Below are 24851 nucleotides of genomic sequence, written 5' to 3'. Positions count from 1 at the left end.
GTAAAGAGTAATACCCAGGATAGAACATTTTAAAATTAAGAAATCACCCCTAGATCTAACATTCAAGACCTCTCCCGCCAACATGTGCTATACTTTTTCTGAGCCATGAATTTATTTTTTAACATGGGTGCAATTATACTATGTAACTGTAAGTATACAAATGGCATAAATGTTGTTTCCAGCTTTGTTTTTTGGCTTTGGTTGCTCAAGAACATTTCCCATGCCTTCATAGTTGTTTTATCAACATCAGTTAAATAGTTACTGGTAATAAAAATACAGAAACCTTAGAAAAAGCAGACCAGTAAAAAGAAGTAAGCAAAAGCATTTCTATTTCCTTTTCTTGGGCTTTCTATACTCCTTTTGAAGTCTTCTGAATATATAATTGGGGTTATTCTTTATATAGAACTTATGTGTTGCATTCTATTAACTTGATTCACTAAACTAACCCATTACAGGATGCACGCTGTTTAATTAACCATGTCTTTGGTGCGGGGCATCGGCTGTTTCTTTTTGTTGTTATTATAATTACGATAAGGATGAACATCCTTCTTTGTAAGTCTTTAATGGCATTTCTCATCATCGTTTAGTATAGATTCCTGGATATGGAAATACTCGTTCAAATGATATGAACTTTTCAAAGCTTTACGCTGCATAACCAAATTATTGTTTAAGAAGACTCCAATTTTATCAATTATTTATTTAGCTGGTTAGTTCCTTAAACTCTGCCCCCCCCACTTGGGGCTCGAACTCATGACCTGAGATTGAGAGTCACATGCGTTACTGACTGAGCCAGCCAGGCACGCCCGGACTCTTCCAATTTAAACTCCCAACGAAAGGGCATAGGAATATCTTTCTCATCCTAGTTGTTAAAGTTTTATTTCTTTTTTTTTTAATATTTTATTTATTTATTTGACAGATAGAGATTGCAAGTAGGCAGAGAGGCAGGCAGAGAGAGAGGAGGAAGCAGGTTCCCCGCTGAGCAGAAAGCCCGATGCGGGGCTCGATCCCAGAACTCTGGGATCATGACCTGAGCGAGAGGCAGAGGCTTTAACCCACTGAGCCACCCAGGTGCCCCTAAAGTTTTATTTCTTCAGTAACTGTAATCAGGTTGACATTTATAATCTGCCCAAGCAACTTGCAGGGGCACCTGGGGGGCTCCGTTGTTCGAGCGTCTGACTCTTCCTTTTGGCTCAGCTCTGGATCTCAGGGTTGTGGGCTCAAGCCCCCCGTCGGGCTCCGGGCTCAGTGGCGAGTGTGCTGGAGATTCTCTCCCCGCCCCCGCCCCCCTTCTCTGAAATAAGTGATTAAATACAAATCTTTAGGAGAAAGAGAAGCAACCGTCTACCAGCGATTGTCCTAGCCCGGTACGTGCCTCTCTTCGAATGCAGCAGCCAGCCAGGGCGACAAATATTACTTGCTGTCTCGGTTTATGGATGAGGAAACTGCAGCACAGAAAATTAAAGTAACTTGCCCAAAGTTGTCCACCTAAAAATTGTCTGAACCAGGATTCCTACCCTGAGACTATGCAGCTCCAAAACCTGACAAGCTTTGTCACCAAGCCCGTTCAAGGGAAACAGTGCAGCTCACTACGTGGAAAACGTGTGCACGCACGTGCACACACACACGCACACACACTAAACACCTCCGCCCCGGCACCACTGAGTGACGAGCATCCGCCGGGCACCACCTTGGGAACCTTATGAGGTCAACACGGAGGAAGGAGGCACAGGTGGGCCAATAGATCGGGGAAAAAAAATCTATGAAAATGAATGTGAAAACACATCTTAAATAATACTCACCTCTAATAGTGTTTAGTTTTATTTATACAACTTAATCCTGCGAAGAATTGGTGTTGTATCATCAGACTTTGCAACATTTTCTTTTGATTTTTCTCAGACCTGAAAGCAGGAGAAAATGACCACATTTGTTTTCTTGTACATTTTAATAGTTTCTTGTGCCAACATTTTATCTCTGGGATCCGTGTCGAGTTCATGTGGGCACACAGGGGGAGGGACAAAACACTATTTTTTTGTCTAGAAAATTAAATCAATGACCTCGATGCGTCCGCTGCTTTGTATTCCTTGCCATGTGGGTTGTGTCAGAAGGACTTCTAAGATGCTCTCCTTCCTGCTGAGGAACCTTGTATGTGTGCCACCTACAAGAAGTAATCCTAGAGACAGGATATCATAGAATCGTTACCTTTTTTTTAAAAAGAAACTGGTTATTTAAGTGACATAGCACAGGCCCTAAAACATTACGGTTTTGCACTGGGAGGGAATACCCAATACAGGTACAAAAAGAGAGTTTGTTGTCAGTTGCACAGTTCGGACCAAACGAATGGGGAGCAAACCACAGAAGTGTCTGCGTCCCCCAGGCTGGCGGTACGGAAGGCGTCCGCAGTGACAGTGGACCATCACCCCCACCTGCAGAAAATCAGGACAGCAGTCAGGTCCCGCTGGAGCTCTAGAACCACCATGTGAGAGGGCTGGGTGTGTGCCTTCCAGGGGACCGGCATTCCAGAATCATCTGGGGCTTTCTTTGCAAGAAGCCCCCTCATGCCCTCTCCCCATGTGTGCTGCTCCCATTCCCTGCAGAATCCAGGCTGGTTTTCCGCCCCCTTTCCTCACTTGCCCCGAGGGTCCTCATCTGGCCAGACCTCCCAAAACGGCAGCAGAGGGCAGGCGAGATCGTTTACAGGGAAAGCAAGAGTATCACGAGGTACTCCTGTTGCTTGCTTCCAAGTCGACACCCAAGTATTGTGTGCTTCTGTCTCCTGTATTTGCCAAGAATTTCCTTAGGAAGGTCGTAGCATAATTTTTGCAGGTCAAAGTACACTTACTCACGGATCTCTTGTTTCTTTTCAGCCCACAGATTTTGGATATTGGAATACTGGACATCTTCGGTTTTGAGGAATTTCAAAAGAATGAATTTGAACAAGTGAGTGGGTTGTTTGTTTTTTTTTTTTGGGAAACTTTATTATAAACTTAAATGTGTTTTTTTCAACTAATAAGTCAACTCTTTAATTCAATAAAGACTATTTGCATAATTACTTGCAAATGCAGAATTAAGTATTTTGCCATCCTATTTAAAATATGTATCCCTGGTTCATGGAGATATTCATCCTCATTATGACATCTGTAAACAATGGGCATAATCATTAAAAAAAAAAAACAACCAGAAGCACTTGTTTTAAAAGATAGCAGATGCTATTTCAACGAGGTCAGGGAGACAGAAGGCGTCACTGTGTGCAATCAGGGCAAAGGTCCTCAGAACATTGGCCAAAAATCAGAATGGAAACACTCCATTATGCTAAAGACTGTTATCTGTGGGATCGTCTCTGTGACATCCGTACATGAGATTATCGGAAACTTGTAAAAATAGATTCAAGAGGCACTGATTATTTTTAATCCATTTACAGTTTAGGGCACTCTGAAAAACGCTAGTTCTTTTTTTAAGGATCTCCATAGTAATGTATGAATCATTTAATCGAAGTAAGTATATCTAAAAATTAAGTGTTGAAGAAGAGAGTAGAAATAGAACTTGCCCCAGCCGGCAGAGAAGGAGAGGCGAGCCTGTGCAGAGGTGGGGTGGGGGGAGAGAAAACCAGGCTGTGTTACAGCCTGGGAGCAGTCCCAACTGTGCCCTGGTTAGGGAGCACTCTTTATAATATCACTTGTTCGGCTTTGGTTTTTTTGTTTTGTTTTGTTTTGTTTTGTTTTGTTTTTTAAAGATTTTATTTATTTATTTGACAGACCTCACAAGTAGGCAGAGAGGCAGGCAGAGAGAGAGGGGGAAGCAGGCTCCCCGCTGAGCAGAGAGCCCGATGCGGGGCTCGATCCCAGGACCCTGAGACCATGACCCGAGCCGAAGGCAGAGGCTTAACCCTCTGAGCCACCCAGGCGCCCCTCGGCTTTGGTTTTTGAAGGGAGATAGCGTGGTGGTGAATGACAGCAGACGGGAGTTTGAAACCTCAGTCCTATGACTTTCACGGGCAGGGCTGTCTTGGTTCAGTGCAAACATCCCTAACGATCCTGGGCTTCCTTGTCTATGAAGTTGGGATCCTGAGAGAGCTGCAGAGCTGTGGGATTTAAAAGATGTCTGTCCTAAGGGTTCCGGTGTCATTTTCTAGCTCCCATCCACATGTGAGAAATAGTGGTGAGCCACTGCTGCTGTTATAAATGAGGACACTCGAAAACCTTCTAAAATTCAGCCTCTTTTTTTTTTTTTTTTTTTTTACTTAAAAGTGGTGCAGCGTCTTATGAGTAAATCCTAAATCATGTTGACTCACCTAATCCAGGGTGAGTCATCATGAATCATGTTCTTTACAAAACTTTTGAAAAGTCTGGTATGAAATCAGATGAGGAGGACCACAGAGTTCTGCTCCTTTCAGATTTCTGTATCCATGGGCGCGTGGGAACAGGAGGACTGTGGCTTTATTTATTCATCACCTACTCTAAGGAAACTAGTGGGGAACAGAGGCAGAGGGTGGTTAGAGGACTGACCGGTGAAAAGGTACCAACAGACGTGGGTCTGCCAGCGTTGACCGAGATGCAGCTCTCCCACGAGAACTTGAAGCTCGTCTGGCCAGCAGTATTGATCTCTGACATGTTTGCAGAGAAACACACAGGCTCTCCTGTCCCTGATGAGACTCCATGGTTTGTCCATCTCCTGGCAAGCGGCGTGTAGAAACCGCCGGTGCGGTGGGGGCCTGTCTCAGGCTCTCCGAAGCCAGGCTCCCAACACCTGCTCCACAACCCACTCCCTCATCTGTCCAGCCTGAGCTGAGGATTGGAATGGACAAAACCTGTGTATTGTTTCCTTATTAAAACCTACTTCTTCTACTATAATTACCTATAACCTTCCTTCTTTCTTTTGGCTAAATATTTGAATTATGTATTTTAGAATATATATTTATATACTCTCACAAATAATATATACTATACATAATATAGTATGTAATACACATACATAATGTATATAGTAATATATAATATGTATTATATATAATATATAGTGTATATAATTATATACATAATAATATATATTCCCAGGCTGAGAATTTCACAGAACAAGGAATGGCATGTTTTCAGATCTAAAGAATGAGTCTCTATTAAATACCAAAAGGTAGTTTTAGACACTTCCGAGTAAAATCTCAAGATCAATTCTTAGGTTTAAGTGATGAAAAAAAAAAATCCTGTAAAAAAAAAACCTGTACCTTTTTCTTAGGTTGGTTTGGCTGTTGTATACAATGGTAACTAGGAGTCATTTAGAAGAAGGAAATTATTTTCTCTGTGCTGAGTCCAAATCTGAGCTTACAATGGGTTTAGCAAATTTCTGGATTTGCGTGTTAACTTACACAGAGGTTTGGTTTGAGCGCGGCATCCTGGATTCTTGACTTGCTCATAGGATGGGAACATCTTCATTTTATATTCCACTGCAAACTTTTGGCAAAATGTTTAGCAAATCAATCCTGTGTTCTGAATCAAACCCAGGAGAATATGTGTGCCTTCATGAGTATTTATTTTATTCTGTTTTGAGCTTTTTGACCCATCTGCCAGCTCTTTGCTGGAACGGCACCTCCTGCAGTGTTGAGCTGTGCCTGGTACAGCATTTTGTATACAATAGAAGCTTAACAAATACAGTTTCAATTGAAAGCTCGAGAATGAGTTCATAAGAAGACGTCTTCATAGTGAATCTCCTAGTGATTTCCTTGCTCAGGAATAAACGTATGTATTTCAACTCTTCCTGCATAAGAAGCCTGACAAAATGTTTAGAACAGGGACAGTGGGAAGAGATACGAAGAAGGACCTCAAAATCTCAGCTTCTCCAACCTCAGTGTCTCCAGGTAGCTCTAAAAAGATTAGATGGGACCCTGTGGTTCTTTAGAGGAGAATTTATTTCCGCTAAGAGAAATGCTAGTCCTGTTTTCATTGACTTTTAATGATTTGTTTCTATTTACAGCTATTTTACATATTATAATAAAGACCATATTTAGAGTAAAATATATAACTATATGACTACATATATATATGTAGTTTTACTAAACTATATATAGTTGAATGGTTCAGTGTGTGTGTGGGGGGGGTCATCCTAAGTCATTGGAGTCCCAAAGTCCAATATGGAAGGCTGTGAATCTACCACCCTCATTATTTAAATAATTACATTATTACCATCTCACTCGCTGTTACGTAGTACCTGCATTGTATGAACCCTATTTCCTTCACCACGTAGAGTTTATCTCTAGCTCTGTAAAAATATCTCCTAACGCATCCAGGGAGAAGCTCTCCAGCCGACACTCAGGCATCAAGCAGGCAGCGAATTCCACATTTGTAATGCTTAGGAAGCAGAAAGATAGTGAACGAGACGGGGGTATCCCTTACACATCACAGTGCCAATGATGCCACAAAGGAGTGAGCGATCTGAGGCACCAGGAAATGGGAGAGAGGGGTAAAAATATGTCTAGCTCCAGATGTCATGGTGTATTTGGAAAAGCAAGAAGAGTGAATGAGACATCACGGCGAGTAATGAGAGGGCTTGAGAGGGAAGCCGGATGTGGCCTGAGCACACAAAACCAGTAACTCCTCTAGAGTTTAAAAATAGCATGTCAGAGGCATGAGAGGAGTGAAGACAGACTGACTTGGTCAAAACGAAGTAGATAGCCTCAGCGAGGGACTGTGCCGAGGGCTCCCACAAGTCACACGCTTAGACAGAAGGGCTTGGTGTGTGGAGTGGCCTGTCTTCCCTAAGCCACCACATGGGTCGCTTGGGGCGGTCCCGAGACAAATAACTGAAGAGCGGAGGGCAGACTTAGGGCTGCTCCATTCTGCCGCACTGGATAAGGACAGAGTCCAGGCGGGAGTATCGGTGACTGCTAACATGGCTAACAGAGACATTCACAGGATGCTTGTGAAGTGTTCTTGCCAAGAAAGAAAGAAGGGTGGGGAGGGAGGGAAGGAAGAGAGAATACCTGAATATAATGAAGTTTCTTGAGCTAACTACTACGTAATAAGGACTGAGGACAGAGGAACACAATGCAAGAAACCACGAGGATGCTCTCTGCAAATCCCAGGCCATGGGAAACCATTCAGGACAAATGACTTGATCTCTGCAAACACAAGGGTAAAAACGTAGAAGAAGGTGGGTAGCCTATAGATTCAAAGACTCTAAGAGAAGTCAGTTAAATATACGGACCTTGTGAACATCCTTAATTGTTGAAGTATAAAATCTACGAGTGAACCAATGTAAGGTAAAAATCTAGATATTTGATGAAGTGAAGGAATTATTGTTGATAGAAATTATGGAGTCCAAGGTACTGTGGATGTGTTTTCTAAGTCCTCATATCTTAGAGAACTATGCTAAAATACTTGCCAATATTTCAATACACGCCTGAGAATTACTTCAGCTCAGTCCAGTGTTGAGGGGAACAGGAAGGTGGGTAAAGCAGAATTGGCCATGAGCTGAGAATTCTTGAGGTTTCTTGATGACAGGTGAGGGTTCATTACGTTGTTCACTGTGGAATATGCTTAAAACTGCCCTTAATATACAATTTTAAGTAAATTGAGAATATTTTGAGATTATATAAATACTATTTGAATAAATGCTGGAATACTTCCACACCTAACCAACGGGTTGCAAAGCCCTACATGCTACACATCTTGACCAAAGACACGAAGTTTAAAATCATGGAAACTAATGATTTAACATTTGATAATTTTCCTAAATTTCCCACCACACACATAAAATGCAGCTATGTATAATGAAATTCTTGGAGCTCAGAGTTTAGTAAAATTGCATATCAACAACCTTCTGTAAGAATAGAGTGAGTTTGAAGAGAGACTACATTTGTTCAAACTTAAAACTTCTGTTGCAGAAGATAAACTTGTGATATATGATCTATCGTCAAACCAGGCTTCATCCTAAGCTGCTTTTGGCCGGGTTTGTCAAGGATTTGAGACGTTTCCCTGCTTACAAACTCTTTTCTAAAAAGTGAGATTTACTGAAAAGTGGAGATGAACAGTAATTCAATGAGGCTTGAGCTCAGCGTTTGAACACTGAAAAAGCCAGATACCTTGACGTCTCAAATTTTATGAAATGAGGTCATGTATTTTGGCAACCTCAACCTCAAAAAAAAAAAAAAATACCGTAAAATTCTTAGTTGTGGAATTGCTATCCTGGAAACGATACACAGATCAATCATCACCCTTCATGTGGAGTAGCCCATTTTATAGACGGGAAAACAGAGGGCTACAGTCTCTGCTCTGGCACAGAGAGTCTTGTTAGCAGTACTGGAAGGACATGCTTTTCTGGCTCATTTGCATCAGGGCAATCTATGGTGCATTCATTCTACAAACATGATTTGCATATGTATGAAGTTCCAGGCCCCCATTCCAGGCACTAAGAAATGCATAGGCATTGGGGTGTGGTCTGTAGGAGGCAAATGGAAGAAGGACCAATTCTAATTGGACACCATGGGAGAAGGACGGGGAAGCCTTCAGGAGGAAAATGTTGCCATTTTAGCTCCAAGGATGGTAGGACCCCTGCTGTTTTCATCATAATTAATGTTCCGACAACTATTAGGTTTCAATATTTATCCAGGGTACCTGGGTGGCTCTGTGGGTTAAGCGTCCAACTGTTGCTCTCAGCGTCATGAGTTCAAGCCCCTCATTGGGCTCCACACCAGGCTTGGAGCCTACTTAAAAAAAAAAATAGGTTTCAGTATTGATCTGCTTACCACTCAATCAGTTGAGCTATGAAAACAAAAAATATTTTATTGTTGGGGCACCTGGATGGCTCAGTGGGTTAAAGCCTCTGCCTTCGGTTCAGGTCATGATCCCAGGGTCCTGGGATAGAGCCCGGCGTCGGACTCCCTGCTCGGCGGGGAGCCTGCTTCTCTCTCTCTCTGCCTGCCTCTCTGCCTACTTGTGATTTCTGTCTGTCAAATAAATAAAATCTTTAAAAAAATATATTTCATTGTTAAGTCACCTCATGTTTAGATTCCAAAATTGTACATACATTAACTATCCAACTCAGTTTAAGAAAAATTTGAATGAGAAAATTTAGTTTCTTTACATAGCAGAACACTAGCTAGTGGTACTCAGGTACTATAGAGAACCAGTAATTAAATAATTGGTGCTATTTTAATGTACTTGCAATAATATTGGGTTCTAGTTTCAATATATAGTATGGCTGGAAGTCTTCTTGGGTAGGGTCCCTGGCAGGCTCAGTTAGCATAGCGCGGAACTCTATCTCAAGGTCATGAGATCAAGCCTCCCGTTGGCTGTAGACCCTACTAAAAAATACATACATACATATATATACATAAATGTAAGATAAAAGTTAAAAAAAAAAAAAGTTCAGGTAACAGTTTTTGAAAAGCTAATTTTGAGGAAATTTTTAAACATGAGTCAGGGTAAAGCAATTTTAACTGTACATTTAATGACATTTCCCCCTCCAAACTGTATAACTTTAAAAAAAAAAAAAAAGTCACCATTTTGGTGTTAAGGAAAGCAAGGCCCAGATATTTTAGTAAGTCACAGAAGGACCAAGCATGAGACTCTGAATTCAGGATGATACGTGGTCTCTCCCCAGTTCTGCAGGTGCTTTGAAACTAGACTTAAATGTGGATTATTACTATATATTTTCCAAACTGCTGCCTGCCCGTGGTGGTATTTGTTTGCATTTCTCTTCGGACACAACATTATTTATTCTATTAAATGTAGAAATAAATAACTTAATAAATTTTATTTGACGTCATTTTTTTTCCCCATCGTGGAGTTTTTCAGCAAATCTTTTTACTAAGTATAAATAAAATTAGAGAAAGCAGGTTTATCTTCTTTATTACAGAACACCAGAATGGTTAAAAGGAAATGTTACAGGACATCAAAAGAAGAATGAATGGATTCCAAAATATACATCGGGTCACTTTAGACAGGAATGGATTGAATTCTTGTAGTGATGACTAACCTAGGAAAAGCCTACACTTACAGTAGTGACTGCACAGATCGAAAGCTCAAATGTGCTGACCAGAAATAGAATTCATGTAGTTTTCTGCTAATAATCAATAATGGTTATAAGCGCTCGAGCCCCCACTATGGCCCCGATGCGTTTTCTGGATGATCTCCGACTCCCACGGCAACCGTCTGGGGAAGGCTTGGCCGGCCGAGCAGGGAACATGGATGCCCGTCTGTCTGGCCCCAAGGCCAGCCTTCCGCATGCTTGCTGTGTCCCTCTCTTTGTCACCTCCAGACCACCATCCTGAAGAGCCTAGTTATTCAGTCCTCTTGGCTTCGCATCTAATCCCAGGTAATGACAACTATTTTAAAAAGAACAGACATTTCAGGAGAAATTATATATTAATTATTGTTTTTAGGCCTACATTAACACGTGAATGTGAGAAGAGAAGGCATATTGATTAAGCTGAGAGGTTGCTGAACACACACACACACACACACACACACACTTATTTTTTGTTGAAAAGTGATGAAAAGTAGAGTATCCGAAGCTTTAAAATACAAGAATTTTGACCAGAAGTTATGTTTCCAACAACTGGGCATGGCTTCTCTATAAATGGAAGGATATGTTTTATGGACAGTGTATCATACAAAATATCTAAAAATACTTTCTTTTTCATTTGTAGTTTCCAATTCTGATATTAGTAGATTATTCTACAGAATATGGCAATCAACTTAGCCAGTGGGGTTTCTTGTTGGCTGATCCCTTCAGTCAATCCCTTAAATCCCAGAGTCGTCATTACTCCTTCTTAGAGGAGAACACAAGTATGAATCAGGCCCATTGGAATGCTGAATTTATTTAATGAGCCTGTGTTGCTCTAAATAAGAGAATCAGTAAGGAAATGTTGAGAAAGTGGTTTTTGCCTGAATAAAAACAATTCTTTTTTAAAGATTTATTTATTTATTGCGAGTGTTAGCAGGGGGATGAGCCGAGGGAGGAAAACGATCAGACTCCTTGCGGGGAGCGGAGGGCGGAGCCCAACGAGGGGACGATCCCAACCCCTGAGCTCATGACCTGAAACCAAGAGCCGCGGCTTCGCTGAAGGACCCACCCAGGTGCCCCTGAATAGAAACAATGTTGTTATGCCTGTGATAGAACTATATTTGCTTAAAACCTGTTCTGCAAGTTTGATTTTGAAATTTCGAAGGGAACCCAGAGGATGTTTGTAAGGAAGTTTGCAAGGACGTGAGGTTTGTTTAGGAAAAAATCCACCAAAGAGGAGGGGAAGGGCAGGGAGACGGGAAAGGGTGAAAACCAAACAAATCCAGGGAAGACACCAAAGCAGCAGCAGGGGGGCTGGCGTGGGTGGGCGCTCGGTGGCTACCTGCTGACCGAGGCTCCAGGGGCGGGGGAAGAGGCCCGGCGCAGGGTCTACGCGGTGCCCTACGCCTCTACTTGTACATGACATCGGAGTGCTGGCAGAGGAACCATGCTCCCTCTATCAGGTAGAGACAGATGGTGCTAAGAGAAAGTAAATAGGCCTCCCCAAACAAGGACAGAGAGAAGAAAGGCCTCTGCCATAATAGGACATTCAAAGAAGGCAAAATAAATTAGAGGATTTAAAAGCTGAAACAAATCAGAGAGGTGCCATTCCCTCACCAGCCCCTGCACCTGCTGTTTTATAGATAATGTGTCAGAATTGGGAATGATTGATTTGCTGGGGAAAGAACATAGAGCAATCTGGCGAGCCCCGAGGCATGCTTTGAAAAAGTAAGGTGGAGATTCACAGGATTGTCAGCACAGGAAAGGCCCTGAGAAGTCCTGCAGAGAAGCCCATTAACTTAGCTCACTTCAGTGTTTCTCCAGTGGGTTTCTGATTTAGTGTGGGTTTTTTGTTTGTTTGTTTATTTGTTTTTTTAGTCAGTATCAACTGAGATCTCATTGAATTAATGTTCTGCTAAACACATGTAGAAAATACAGACTGTCTGAAATCTGACATCATTCCTGCACAATCTAACAATATTGCATTAGTGCATTATATATACATATCTGTATTCATTGAGAAACAAATCACTTAATGGATTGTGTATGCTCTGTGCTATGCTTTGGTGTGCTCACCGTGTCTACATATTAAAATTACTTGGAAAGCTTTTAAACTGTATCAGTGTCTGGGCCTCACTCTGGCTTGATTGGTTTGGGGTCAGGCCGAGACATCAGCGTTCTGTAAGAGCTCCGAGGCAATCGTCGTCTAACGCCTGGGGTTCTGCCTTCACCTGGAGTCGGCTTTCATTAACCTCCTACTTTAATTCTGTGATGTAAATGTCATGCTCTATTATATTTTTGCTTCAGAGATATTTCACTGAGTAATAAAAATAAAGGGAGAACAGTTGGTGAAAATTTACTCAAGAAATTAAGTTTGTCATTAATACAAATGATAGACCATCTGGATAAGCAATAATGTTCTGTTACTAAAGAGGGTTTCCAAGGGGTGCATCATTTTTATTATTAAACCAGTTAGCAACGGCACTTAATGTACGAAGCATGTATTTGGATCAGAGAAGGGTGCGTGCTATACTGTCTCATTTTCATCTGTGAATACTCACCTTCTCTTGCATCCAGGCTGCTCGGAGGAATACCCAGAGATTCAGTGCCACCTGGTTAGGATTCTGATGGACAATGTCAAAAAGTAAAAATGGTTGCTTTGCAGTGAAGTCAATCATATTCTCAGTTTTCGATGCAGACCGATGCTTCTAGATATGTAAACTAATTTGCCTGGAAACATGTCTCCCTGTATCTTTTTCTCGTTGCGTTTAATACACACCCACATATGCACCTGCAACACAGCAGTGAAGCCGTATCAGGAATAAGTAGGTTCTGGCCACGAGTGGGGTCATCGTTTTGTTGATGGGATCCATTCATTTCCCCCACTTCCAGCTACGCATCTCACATACCCTGATACTTTCCTATTAGCCACGTTCACTGGCAGTTTCAAAGTTCATGCTGCAGCGCTCTCTGTAGATTTTAACTTTGGGTCAAACAGTGGGTGCTGTAAATAATATAGACTAAGGAAAGGCAAACTGTTTTCGTAGAAAATTGTAATGTACACGTGACTTCAACATGAATTTGGAAACCGTTCTACTTTGACCTGTATATGCTCCCAGTGATTTCCTTTCCCACCCAGCATTGGTCTTCTCTGTTAGAAACACAAAAACATTTCAGTCTCAGACAGCACCAGTGTAACAAAGGCTGCAAGTCAAAAACCACCCCCCAGCCTACTCAGTTTTACCCATCAAGCTGGAATTTTCCCTATGGGATTTTAATAAATGACTTCTTTTTCCCCCCTCCAAATACAAAGAACATGATGTACAATACAAGCTTCTGATCACCCGATGTCACAAAATGCCATCCAGTGTTGCAGCTTAAAATGTCAAGGCTTAGTAGAGAAGCTGGATGTTTTACGAATCATCTTGACCAGGAGAATAAGAAATCAAATTGTATCCAGAAGCACAGGCCAGATCCATTTCCTGTTAGCCAAAGTTTGGCAGGTTACTTTAGGCCTTCCTGGGGAAAAAAAGGGGGGGGGGTGGAGAAAAAGATGTACTCTGACCCCCTCCAGCTCTTTCTAATTTTGCTGTGGCTTTGACCACATGCCCACTTGGTGCCTCCATTTCCCCTGAAACATTCCCACTTGGCTCAGCGGAGCCAAGACTCAGTTCAATAAAATGTTAAACAGTAACAATTGAATTGTCTGTCTGTATTATAAAAAAGCCTAAGTTGGTCAGACCAGCCACGGTATAGGGAGATTTTCAGCTATGAGGTGCTCAAGGGCAAGAGGATGTGGGCAGGTTATCCTGGAAAGTAACTTTTGCAAAAACAGACCTGCCATCTATCGTGAATGCGAAATGATAAGAAAATTCTGTTCAGTGTGTTTGGGACATCCACATCTAAGCACCTTCAACGAGAAGACTCTCAAACTGAGGGGAGACGTCCATGTCCTGTACTTCAGGTGTTTCTTGTACACTAGAGAATCGGCCATGGGTATTCTCATTTGGGAATGTTCATTAGACTGTAACATAGTAACCGACAGTAACAGATCAGACATTACAGAGTATCAGACATCTCCTTATTTTTCGTGGCTCCCACCTTTATCTCCTGCGCCATCCATTTCCTAAAATACGTTCCATTTAGGTGCACTCTCCGTAACCACTTTAAAACCACTTCTTCCATAGAAGCTTGGACTGCTGAGATATAGAACGTATTTATGTTTTCTTAAATGATTTAATGTATTTTTAACATCAAAAATTTTGAAAAATGTCGTATAATTAAAGAGAGTATTTTCCAGGAGTTTCATTCCCTAATGGAGTCATTCATTTTCTGTTCATTTATCATGAATATTTCACCCCAAATTTTAACAGTCTTTTATAGCGTTAGTTCATCGTTGGTAACAAAATTACTTAGGTATTAAAGGAGTGTAACAACTGGGTAGATTGGGGGACCATCTCAAAATATGATTTTTTAAACAAAGTGAAATAATTTTTAATATTTCCATTTTTATTCCCCAATAACAATTTTCAGACATTTCTGTTTTTTTGTTTATGATGAAATGAGAGCAACAAGTAAATGTATTACGTTCCTGGTGGGGCTGCTCCTATGAGCAGAGTCGACACTGTTTTGGGGAAAGGGTTTGTCTTTCCAGAATCACTTCTGGAGATTTATACTCCGGAGAGTAAGGAAAGCAGGGATCTTGGTCAGCCGGTCTCGCTTAGTTTTGACAGAACAAAGCAAGCGGATGAACGTGAAGCTAGGCTGTAACAGTTGCAAGAAAGGAAATATCTTTTTTTTTTTTTAAGATTTTATTTATTTATTTGACAGAGAGAGATCACAAGTAAGCCGAGAGGCAGGCAGAGAGAAAGAGAGAGAGGAGGAAGCAGGCTCTGTGCCAAGCAGAGAGCCCGATGCGGGACTCGATCCCAGGACCCTGAGATCATGACCTGAGCCAAAGGCAGAGGCTTAACCCACTGAGCCACCCAGGCGCCCAGGAAATATCTTTTTGTATGATATTTAAATAATGAGTTCCATCTCTTTGTTTGCCGCCTGTCATGTGCCGGCCTTACTGGTCTGTGTCCATATTCAGGTTGTTTTTGCCATAACAACCAAGCAGGCAAGTTAAATGTCCTACATGACGTATCGTCACCTGAAGTGATGGGGGTCGTAATATTTTTATATTCAGAGAATACATGAGTGAAAGTGAGGGTTTGTCTAAGAAACTTTTAGTTTAAATATACACAACTTCCAATTTTGCCTCTATCTCATGAATTCTGGTTGTCAAGAGGCAGAGAGGAGAGGCTCTAACAAATGCTGGCCGAATTGGAGAGAAGAAAGAACATTCAAGAAATCCCAGCGGCTGGGGCTGGAGTAGCAGGAGGAAGGAGATGAGGTGAAGAATGATTCTAAGTTTAAATGAATTGTCTCTAGTTCTTTAGGTTTTAAAGTTAATTTCCAAGACAGCAACAATGTGGCAGAGTTCTTATTTTAGTTTTAACTTAGATCTTATTTTGCAATAGAATGCAATAGGAAAGCTTTTTCAGTCTTAAGACATTCGTTTTATCACCAGATTTACAAAAACTTTTTTTTTTTTTTTTAACTGTGAAGTCAGAGATACAAAACCAACTATGGGAGATAGGGCAATAGTCCCAGACCATCATTTTCTGATCTGGAGCTAATAAGAATTGCTTTTGTTTTTCTTTGTCCAGATAGGGTATTCAGATCTTATTTTGAATATAGTTATTATTTAAGCATGTCATTCGGCATACTTCTTATCAATTATTCTCCATCTATTGCATTAATAACAAAATATCGATGTACATGCATCATTGAAATAACTTGACTGGATTAGGTCACCTGAGCCTCTACCTTTTCAGCTCTCCAGTCATGCTTTGATCAAGGTAGCGCCATGCCCACAGTCCTGTCACTGTGTCACCTTTTCTGAAGACATTAGAGATGTGTCTACTCACAGAACTCTGGTCCTGGTAAGAAGTAAAGAATGGAACCTGACATTACACCATCAGTCTCAGGACAAACTCTGTGTGCTGGCCAGGGCCCTGCACTGATGAGTTTCTTTCCTCCCTGAAACCTCTCCCTCTGAGACTTCATTTCTGTAGAATCCCATCAACTCCCATCCCCCCACATAGCTGGATCTATGAGAAAATGGCTCTTTCTTTCATTGCACACGTTGTTCTTCAATCATGAACAGCCCCACCCTTCATGTGCAGGCGGCGGCACCTCTATGGAGAACTAAGGCATTCCTGGTGTTGGTCATTTACAAAAGCGACTCGGCCCGCTGATTGAGAGCTGGAACGTAAGGGGTGCTCTTATATGTCCAAGAGAGAAACCAGGAGCTCCCGGTAGAAGGACAGGAGTATCTAGGAAGAGCTCCCACTTAACAGGTGTTTTAAGGACACCAGACGTGGAGGAGAATTTGGATATGTGCAAAAGAGAAACCTAGCGTGGTCCCTCTTTTCTCCAGTGACTATTTTAGTCCGTGTGATTTACAAAATCTTGGGCATTTTCATTGTCTAACTATAACACATTCATATTACACATAATCCTAGATATTGTTTCCTTTGCAGGTATGATCTGGTGTTCTTTGAAAAGCTTTTTATCTGTTATTTTGATTTATATAAATGGTTCATCTTTAACTATTTTCAGTAAGTTACTGAATTCTAAATAGTCCTAAGTGATTTGTCGGTTTTCACCATTTGAGGTTTCACCATGGATTTTACCTGGTGTAATATAGTGGCTCACTTACGCGTGGTCTGGGAGACAGAATGAGCTCGTGAAGGACGTGGGTGTAGGTGGAGAGGCCCGTGAGGCAGGAGGCCACAAGCACGTGGTGTCCTGGAAGACAGTGGAGGCAGCTTTCCAGGAAAGCAGAGGAATTCACTGTGAGATAGTGCAGGGAGGTCAAGGAAAATCAACACCTAGAGTTGAACGCTGGGTTTAGGAATGCATGCCATTGGTGACTCCCGCCAAAGTGATTCTTGTGGGAACACTGGGGGGCGCAAAAGTTTATTGGAGTGGCTTCAACACTGGGGAGGAGAATAATTTGAGGTAATAGGGAAAGACAACTCCTTTGAGGTTTTCTTGTTAGAAAAAAGAGCAACAAAGCAAGAGCGTACGTAGCCTACAGAGGAAGTAAGACTTCATTTTTGTTAGATTTGGGATATTTTATTGATTTTTAGTATTTAAAGATAATTTTTAAGATTAAGAAACAACATATTTGTTTCTGGATGGGAAGAAAAAATTTGACAGTTCGAGGAATATAAAAAATTTTCTGATAAAAAAATTTCTACAACAGAATGCTTAAAGCAATTATTCTTTCTGAAAGAAACCCACATTTTCTTGCCATCATGGATATATAACACAAGTGAGGTGGCAGTACACGTTTCTTTTGTCCCCGGGCTTTCATGGTAAACCCACCCTTTATCCTCAGTTGTTGACAAAGCCCAGATATAATTTCCTTTTGGAAATTTTTTTTACTCAACTATATTTTAAACCCCAACTTTGTGAGTTACTTCTTCTTGTAATTATACTTCTTGTTTTTAACATACTCACTTTAAGTTGAATAATCAGACCAAATGAAGTCAACAGTATCAGGTGAAACTCTTCTCTTTGACTTCTCAAGCAATTCTGTAGTGCTTTATCTCAATAGACTAATTGGTGTGGAACGTTCTTGAGTCAATATGTCACCCATCTGAAGTGGTCATGGAACGAGTGGACCTGCATGGCCATAATCACCTTGTGAATTATTTTTCTTTCTCCCCCGCAATAGCTCTGTGTCAACATGACCAATGAGAAGATGCACCACTACATCAATGAAGTGCTTTTTCTACACGAGCAAACAGAATGTGTACAAGAGGGAGTTACCATGGAAACAGCTTATTCTCCTGGGAACCAGACTGGAGTTTTGGATTTTTTTTTCCAGGTATTCATATAGTATAATTAGATACTTTACAGGATTTAAATATACTGGAGACAAAGAATTTTCTTTCAAGGGGCCTTCGTTGTGAGATGGCTTTATATCTGAGACTTCACTGTATTAATTTTTTCAGAAATTTATTTTTTTCAGAATCGATTTGGGAGCACAAATTACCCTTTTTCCTGCAGGGGCATTTGAAGAATCATCAATTCATTGGAAGGGACTAGAAATACCAGATCATTTTGTTATAAAAATATTCAACATCGGTTATGTCAATAAAACTCCCCCTTCGGCACAGTTACAAATGCTCAATGTACAAAATTAATATTTTATAAAACAATACTAAGACTAACAAGCTCATAGAACAAATTCAACAAGATCTTTTTAATTTATCTCCGAAGTTTGTAAATTGAAATATGGAAAAACATCGGCAGAAAAATATGTTTGTGTACGTATCATCTTAGGACCTCTGCCAGTGTCAATCCTTACCTTTTTTTATTTCTACCTTATAATGCAAAAAACTTTGCCTCGTATCTCTATCATAAAAACAAAAATCTGCCACACAAACAGCAATCCCTCTGTACTAATGTAGGAAGACATGATATACATATGTTGATACTATCTCTAAAACACTTGAACATTGTTTAAAACTGATGCCTTTCAGCCACTGGAGAACATAGGCTGTAATTTTCCACCCTTTATTTCTATAAATGTAGACTTGTAAATTTACTTTATACCTTTACCAAGTATGTGAAATATTCTTGTTCTTCTTACAAACTTGTCAACCTTCTTTATTTTAATGACAGAAGAAGCCATCTTCCTCCAGAAAGCCATCCCTCATCATGACACACATGGTGTATAACTTCTTTATACAAGGTTTGAAAATGTCTTCAAACCAACAGCAGTATGTAGTGAACTGTGTATGGGAAACCTCAGAAACTTGCTGCCCTCATTCTCGCTGGCTGCTGTATCCTTGACTGCCAACCACTGGCCAGCCAAATGATGTTCTTTTTATGTCTTCAATGGCCGTGATGTTCTATGTCTTCAATGGCCATGACGTTCTTTCTATGTCTTTGATGGTCATGATGTTCTATGTCTTTGATGGCCATGAAGTTCTTTCTCTGTCTTTGATGGCCATGACATTCTTTCTATCTCTTCAGTGGCCATGATGTTCTTTCTCTCTCTTCTGTGGCCATCCTTGAGATTTCACCATGGAGTCATAATTATCTCAATAGGAGGACCCTCATCAGAATGAGTTGGAAATGAGAGTGGGTGTTTCTCACTCCTGCTTCTCTTTGATACCCATAAAAATGAAAAGATGTACCAAGTATAGGGTGAAGCTTGAGTATTTACCTACAAATCTGCAAGTCTGTGTACCAGACAGGCATACCCTATAATACAAAGGAAGCATATTGCTTCCTTCCTAGTACCCATAATCCACTACTGCTCACAAACATCTGTGATTTTTGCTTAAGCCATTAATTCATTTTTCAACAAATATGTATTAGTCTTATATCCATGAATGGAGGGCTTGGATCTAGATTCTTACCTGACTCTCTGTGTGTCTAGTGTTCGTTGTTACCCTGTTGGTCCTCAATGCTTTCTGCTGTCAAGGTGAAATGACATACATTTTGTAGAACAGTCTCTCCTAAACCCTCACTTCTGAAGGAATTGGACACCATTTTTTATGACTTCTCCTAGTTCTATTTTCTTCTTCAGACATGTCAGCAAGTTTCCAAGTCTTTAAGTTTCATTACTATCATTCTTCCGTGTTTTTATATCAAACATCCAGAAGACATACTATGTACAAATTTAAAAACTTTGGGAGACAATACAAATTACAGTGTTTTAAAAAATATATATATCTTGTTGGTTTCCAACCACCTTATCCTTGGAAAACATCATCTTGCTTTTGGAGTAGAACAGGTTGGCTATTTTGGAAGTGATCCCTTCCTTTATACTACTTAGGGCCTTGACTTTGAGTTACTGAAACACCCATTAAAGCTTTAAATTCGAGCCTCTAAAGAGGTCTGTCAGCCCCCCAAACATGGATGCATTTGCAATGTCCTTAACCAGCCCATTCACCCTTCCACTGCATGTCTGTGTGTGCCCATGTATGTGTGTGTGTGAGGGGAGTAAGTGTAACGGTATCTGGAGGAGTGTCATGGCCTGATGCTCAAAGGCATGGGTAGAGGAGCAAATACTGATCTTATGTATCAAGAGCTTACTCTTCAGCAAATAGGTTGCTACACACTGAAATGAAGAATCTGTTCTTTCAGCACTTCCCAGGCAAGACCAGCCCTCTTCCAGCTCCTCACTGAATTTTCTTTTAGGGCCTCTCTCCATCCATTGTGGGTACCTACGCTTCAGTTTTTTACGTCTGGCTCTTTATAGGGCCCTTTGTTATCTGAGAATGTACCATCCAATGGACTTCCTTCTCCACATCCCCTTATCAGATACATTTCTGTGTTGGTAACACAAGTCTCTGGAGGTGTTAGTGACCGAGGTCATTTGCTGAGGTGGGTCAACTTGCTTCTTACAGGCCTACCCAGTTCCTTCCTCATGCTCCTTCCCCGTTTATCCACCCATCTTCTTCCTTCCCAGGGAGGCTGTCTGCTCATTCCAAAGATGCTCCTTCAGATGCCAAATGTCTCCCAAAGGGCTCCCCCTGGTACGTGAGCCCCCATCAGGCATAAATCCTTCCCCAGGCCGCCATTTTCAAACTTTCTTCTCTACGGGTGGCACTGGAAGGATGTCAACATTTACAGCCCTGGGACAACTGTATCTAGTCTTTGCATTTTCTCTACCATGAGCAGGAAACCCCAAAAGGCCTAAAACAACTGAAGTATTTTAGCCACAAAGAGACAACTTTCTACTGGCCAGACGAATAAGATGAAAGGCCTGTGGTGGTTGGTTTGGTGACCTTGGGTCAAAATGCAAACTGAGTCGCTAGGGGGGTCAATATGTCTCTTCACTTCCTGAGAAGAATTATTTTATGGTATTCACACTTCCAAAAGCACACTGGGTTGATGCGAAGAACTCAGCTATATGACAGAATGAGGTAAATAAATAACATAAATTACCTGATTTTTAAAGGTAGATTTGACATGTCGACAGAAGAACTTTCCTAGGGAAGAAAAGATAAACAGCAGTGGGTCAACATGATTCACCTGGCGCGTAAACCGAGTGGGCGCCGTGGTGTTCTGTGTGCGGGGAGCAAACTGTCAGGGCAAACTGAGAAGTCCTTTCAAGCCGTGTTTTCCCTCACGTGAGATTAATTTTAAGTGGTTGCTTATATGTGACTTTAGCTTCTGTGTTTGACAGCTATAAACTATCCGACTTCCAATTTGGATTTTATAAGTGATAGCTTCCAACTGTACTTCTTCTAGTTCCTAATATTGGAATATTATAGTCACTTCTACTTCCTGCTCAGTAGGGTCTTTCTACAATTTTTATGACTCAACATGATTTAAGTTCTGTTTTTGGAGAAGTTACTTGACCCATCATAACTATAAAGGGTTTGATATGGGTTAGAGGTCAAGAAAAATTATACTTCTCCTTTAGTTGGAAATTCCATTTTTCTTTTTGAGAAGAGAATATACTTTTTAATAACTCCAGCATTTGAATGACATTAAAACACACTGTTTAATTTATTTACTCATTATCAATTCTAAATCAACCGATACTTTTTGGGCCTACATTACATCAGAGTTTTGCTAGGTTTTGGGGATACAGTAGTGAGCAAACATAGATGTGTATTAAAAGTAGACTAATTCATTTTTTGAGTGCTTATATGAAGATAGTGAAAATACAAATGAACATACATGTACAATAATAACAAAACTATCAAACTGAGTAATGGAAGAAAAAATACTATCTCTTCTTGATTTTCAGAAACCATCTGGATTTCTCTCTTTGTTGGATGAAGAAAGTCAAATGATTTGGTCAATGGAACCAAATCTTCCCAAAAAACTACAAAGTCTCCTTGAATCGTCAAACACAAATGCAGTCTATTCACCCATGAAGGATGGGAACGGGAACATGGCGCTCAAAGACCAGGGCACGGCCTTCACCACCATGCACTACGCAGGAAGGGTAAGTTGAATGAGCAATGTGGTATAGCATGTACGCTGAGGGACCAAACTTCTTTGGGACAAGCTTTCAAGTTTTAGATATTTTAGAGTTGATTATTTCAATGAATGGAAGTTGGGTGAAGAACACATACCATTTTACTTTCCTAAGCTCTTTTATTTCAACCTGAGAAGGACTTTGCATCTTTAGAATGTGGGTGATGAAGCAGGCGGCCAGATCCTTCCATAACGTTCCCCAGATTAAAACATCATGTGAGCAAGAGGGCCTTGGTTTTAACAGAGACAGCTCTGCTCTGAACTTTGGGATCCCTTCATTAGCCGAAGAGGTATTGGTCTTCTGACTTGACTTGCCTTCAGTGTAGTTTTTAGTATTAAATTATTTTTCTTAGAGCATGTCAACCTGAGTAAAGAGAGCTACTCTCCACCCTCTCTCAGTTCCCTAAACAGCTTAGTAAAACATGCTTCTTCCTTAAACACCTTCAAGGACCTTCTCTTAACTGTCTATAAAAACCTCACACCCCTTAGGCCCAGCTAATATCCCAGGTTCTCTGAGCTGATGCCAGTCATTTTAGCCATGACTTCTGTGTCACAACCCCACCCCCAGGGCAAAACCCATACCCTCCGGGCTTCCACTCCTCCTAATCAAGCTTGAAATACCCGCCTCTTCTTCACAAGGTCCCATTGTCACCAACTTTTGATGCTCGAATCCACATTCCACTTACCTTCCGTCCAGGTCCATCTGCGGCCACCACCTTCCACCTTTGAATTTGTGGCCCCTGGGTTCCCCCCCTCGGCCCTTAGCAGCGGTTACCTATCAGAGGGCAAAGCCTCCAGTCCACGTGTTTCAGGTCATTTCAGACCATGTTCACTGAGACTCTACTAGATGCCCAAGTCCGAGCATTAGAGAAGCAAAGATGAAGAATTCCTTGTCCTCAAGTACCTCACTGTCGACAAATAAGGAAAAGGCAAATTAGCATATAATTATGACATAATTTGCTTATAGTAGCATAGGTAATATTAACAAAGTTCTGCATTACCTGGAGAACGAAGTCATCATTTGGCTCCCAAAGAAATTGTAGAAATGTTTTCTGGAGGAGGTCAGGTGTGGCCGAGGCCTCTGGGGATGAGCTAGCGCTCAGGAAGGATAAAACAAGGGCGCATTCTGGTGGAGACGTGGACGTTTGAATGGCATCGCCAACCCCCAGGACTCCATTGCATGGGACGGAATCCACCTCAGTTGTTCAGGTGGAAAATAATTTGGTCTAGGGAAATACTTACCGGGAGACCCTATGTTGAACATTCAGGAATGACTCAAAAGCACACCACGTGATGGGGCTTCCAACGTACCTGTGGCCTTGCCTTTGACCCGGGAGTTTCCAGCCAGATGGAGAAGCTGCTGCTCCAGGCAGTGACTCTCAGTTCCTGCCACCCACCGCTGACACCAGGAACGTGCCCCTCCCCGGTCGTCAGCATGGAGAGGTCAGTGAGCCAGTGACCAGTGTCCATTGCCAGAGAAGGCAGAGCGTCTTCATGACATGCTCGTGAGACGTGCAGGAGACGCAGCAGAAGCTCCCCCACGCCTACCTTCAGGATCCTGAGCAGGAGTGCCAGACGGGTAGAAGCTGAAGAGCCATCAGACGCTAGCTGCAAGGAGGCCTGGGAATGTTCCCACCTTCTGATGTGTGCGGTGCAAGAAGGCGGCTGTTCCCGAGAGCGCCGTGGGCCCTTCTGCCGTGTCCACCCACCCTGTATTTGGGAAATGGTACAAGAAGTACAGTTAAGTCTCTAGAGATTGGCTGGAGATAAGTCTTAAAAAAAGCTTTTTGGACCAAAGCATGCATAAATATACATGGACTAGTCAGGACTTTGTCCTCTTGACGGAGTGAACTCCCCGCGTATCTTCAGGCAGTGCGGGGGACGAAGTAAGGAAAACAGAGGACGCGGTAGAGGATGGATTGGGGCAAAGTGGAAGGGGGCTCTGGGAACACTCAAAAGAGAGCCCTTTGGACCACAGCAGAAGACCGCAGAGGTGGTGTTCTCGAGACGAGGCTGCCGAGCTGACAGACGCCACGTCCCGAGGAGAGAAGGAGCCGCAGCTTGAAATGACAGGAGTCGCTCTCTCCACCATGGATGGACGGTGCCAGCGCCAGCCACGAGAGGAATCCTGGAGAAGAGGCAGTCTGGAAGGAAAGAGACTCAGTGTAGATGTTTTGATTTTGAGATTTTTAATAGAAACTTCAATAGGATATGACAGATAAAAGGGGTTGGTTGTTTTTAGAAACATAGGCATATTTGTGGAAATGTGTGTCTCGATCATTTCCCTCGCGAAGAGCGTGGAGAAAAGGCGTAGGAGAGAGAATCACGAAAACCAAGAGAAAAGAAGGAGGAAGGGGGTCGGCAGGAGATGCACCTGAATGGAACAGGTGGACCAGGAGCGTCCTGGGGAGATGCTGTGGTGTCATGGCGCCGTGGATGGGCTGAGCCGCGAATCGCAGTGGAGAGGGCCTCGGTGTGAGATTTTGACACACACACACACTCCTCGCCTGTTATTAACTTATTCACTACCTTTTATATAGGAGAGATTCAGCCTTTAAAATTTTTTATAGTGTAGCCAACCTTCTAGTCCCATATTCACATTTTAATCTATATTTTCCTTATATTGAGCAGTTATGAATTCATGAGATTTAGTTGAAATATTACAGGAAGCCATAAGTAGTGATTTTAGAAAACTACTTCCCTATTTTCCTTTAAGTTTCGTGGAAGCTGTCTTCAGACCGTCTCTACCTGACCCGCCTCACGAGTCTGTTTGTATCGAATCTTGGAGACGTGTC

The 24851-nt window shown here is 41.7% G+C and overlaps 1 protein-coding gene across 1 annotated transcript in view; it reads left to right on the top strand.

The window, feature by feature from the left end:
- MYO16 (myosin XVI) overlaps positions 1–24851 on the top strand; it is a 442217-nt gene that overhangs the window by 256291 nt on the left and 161075 nt on the right. Inside the window, exons 20-22 of the mRNA XM_080798962.1 lie at positions 2865–2937; positions 17783–17935; positions 21824–22024. Of these exons, the coding sequence (XP_080655088.1) occupies positions 2865–2937; positions 17783–17935; positions 21824–22024 (427 nt within the window). The remainder of the gene's footprint in view (positions 1–2864; positions 2938–17782; positions 17936–21823; positions 22025–24851) is intronic.

This window comes from Martes martes (assembly GCF_963455335.1).
Source record: "Martes martes genome assembly, chromosome: 3".
NCBI lineage: Eukaryota > Metazoa > Chordata > Mammalia > Carnivora > Mustelidae > Martes > Martes martes.
This window is presented reverse-complemented; position numbering and strand designations above follow the sequence as displayed.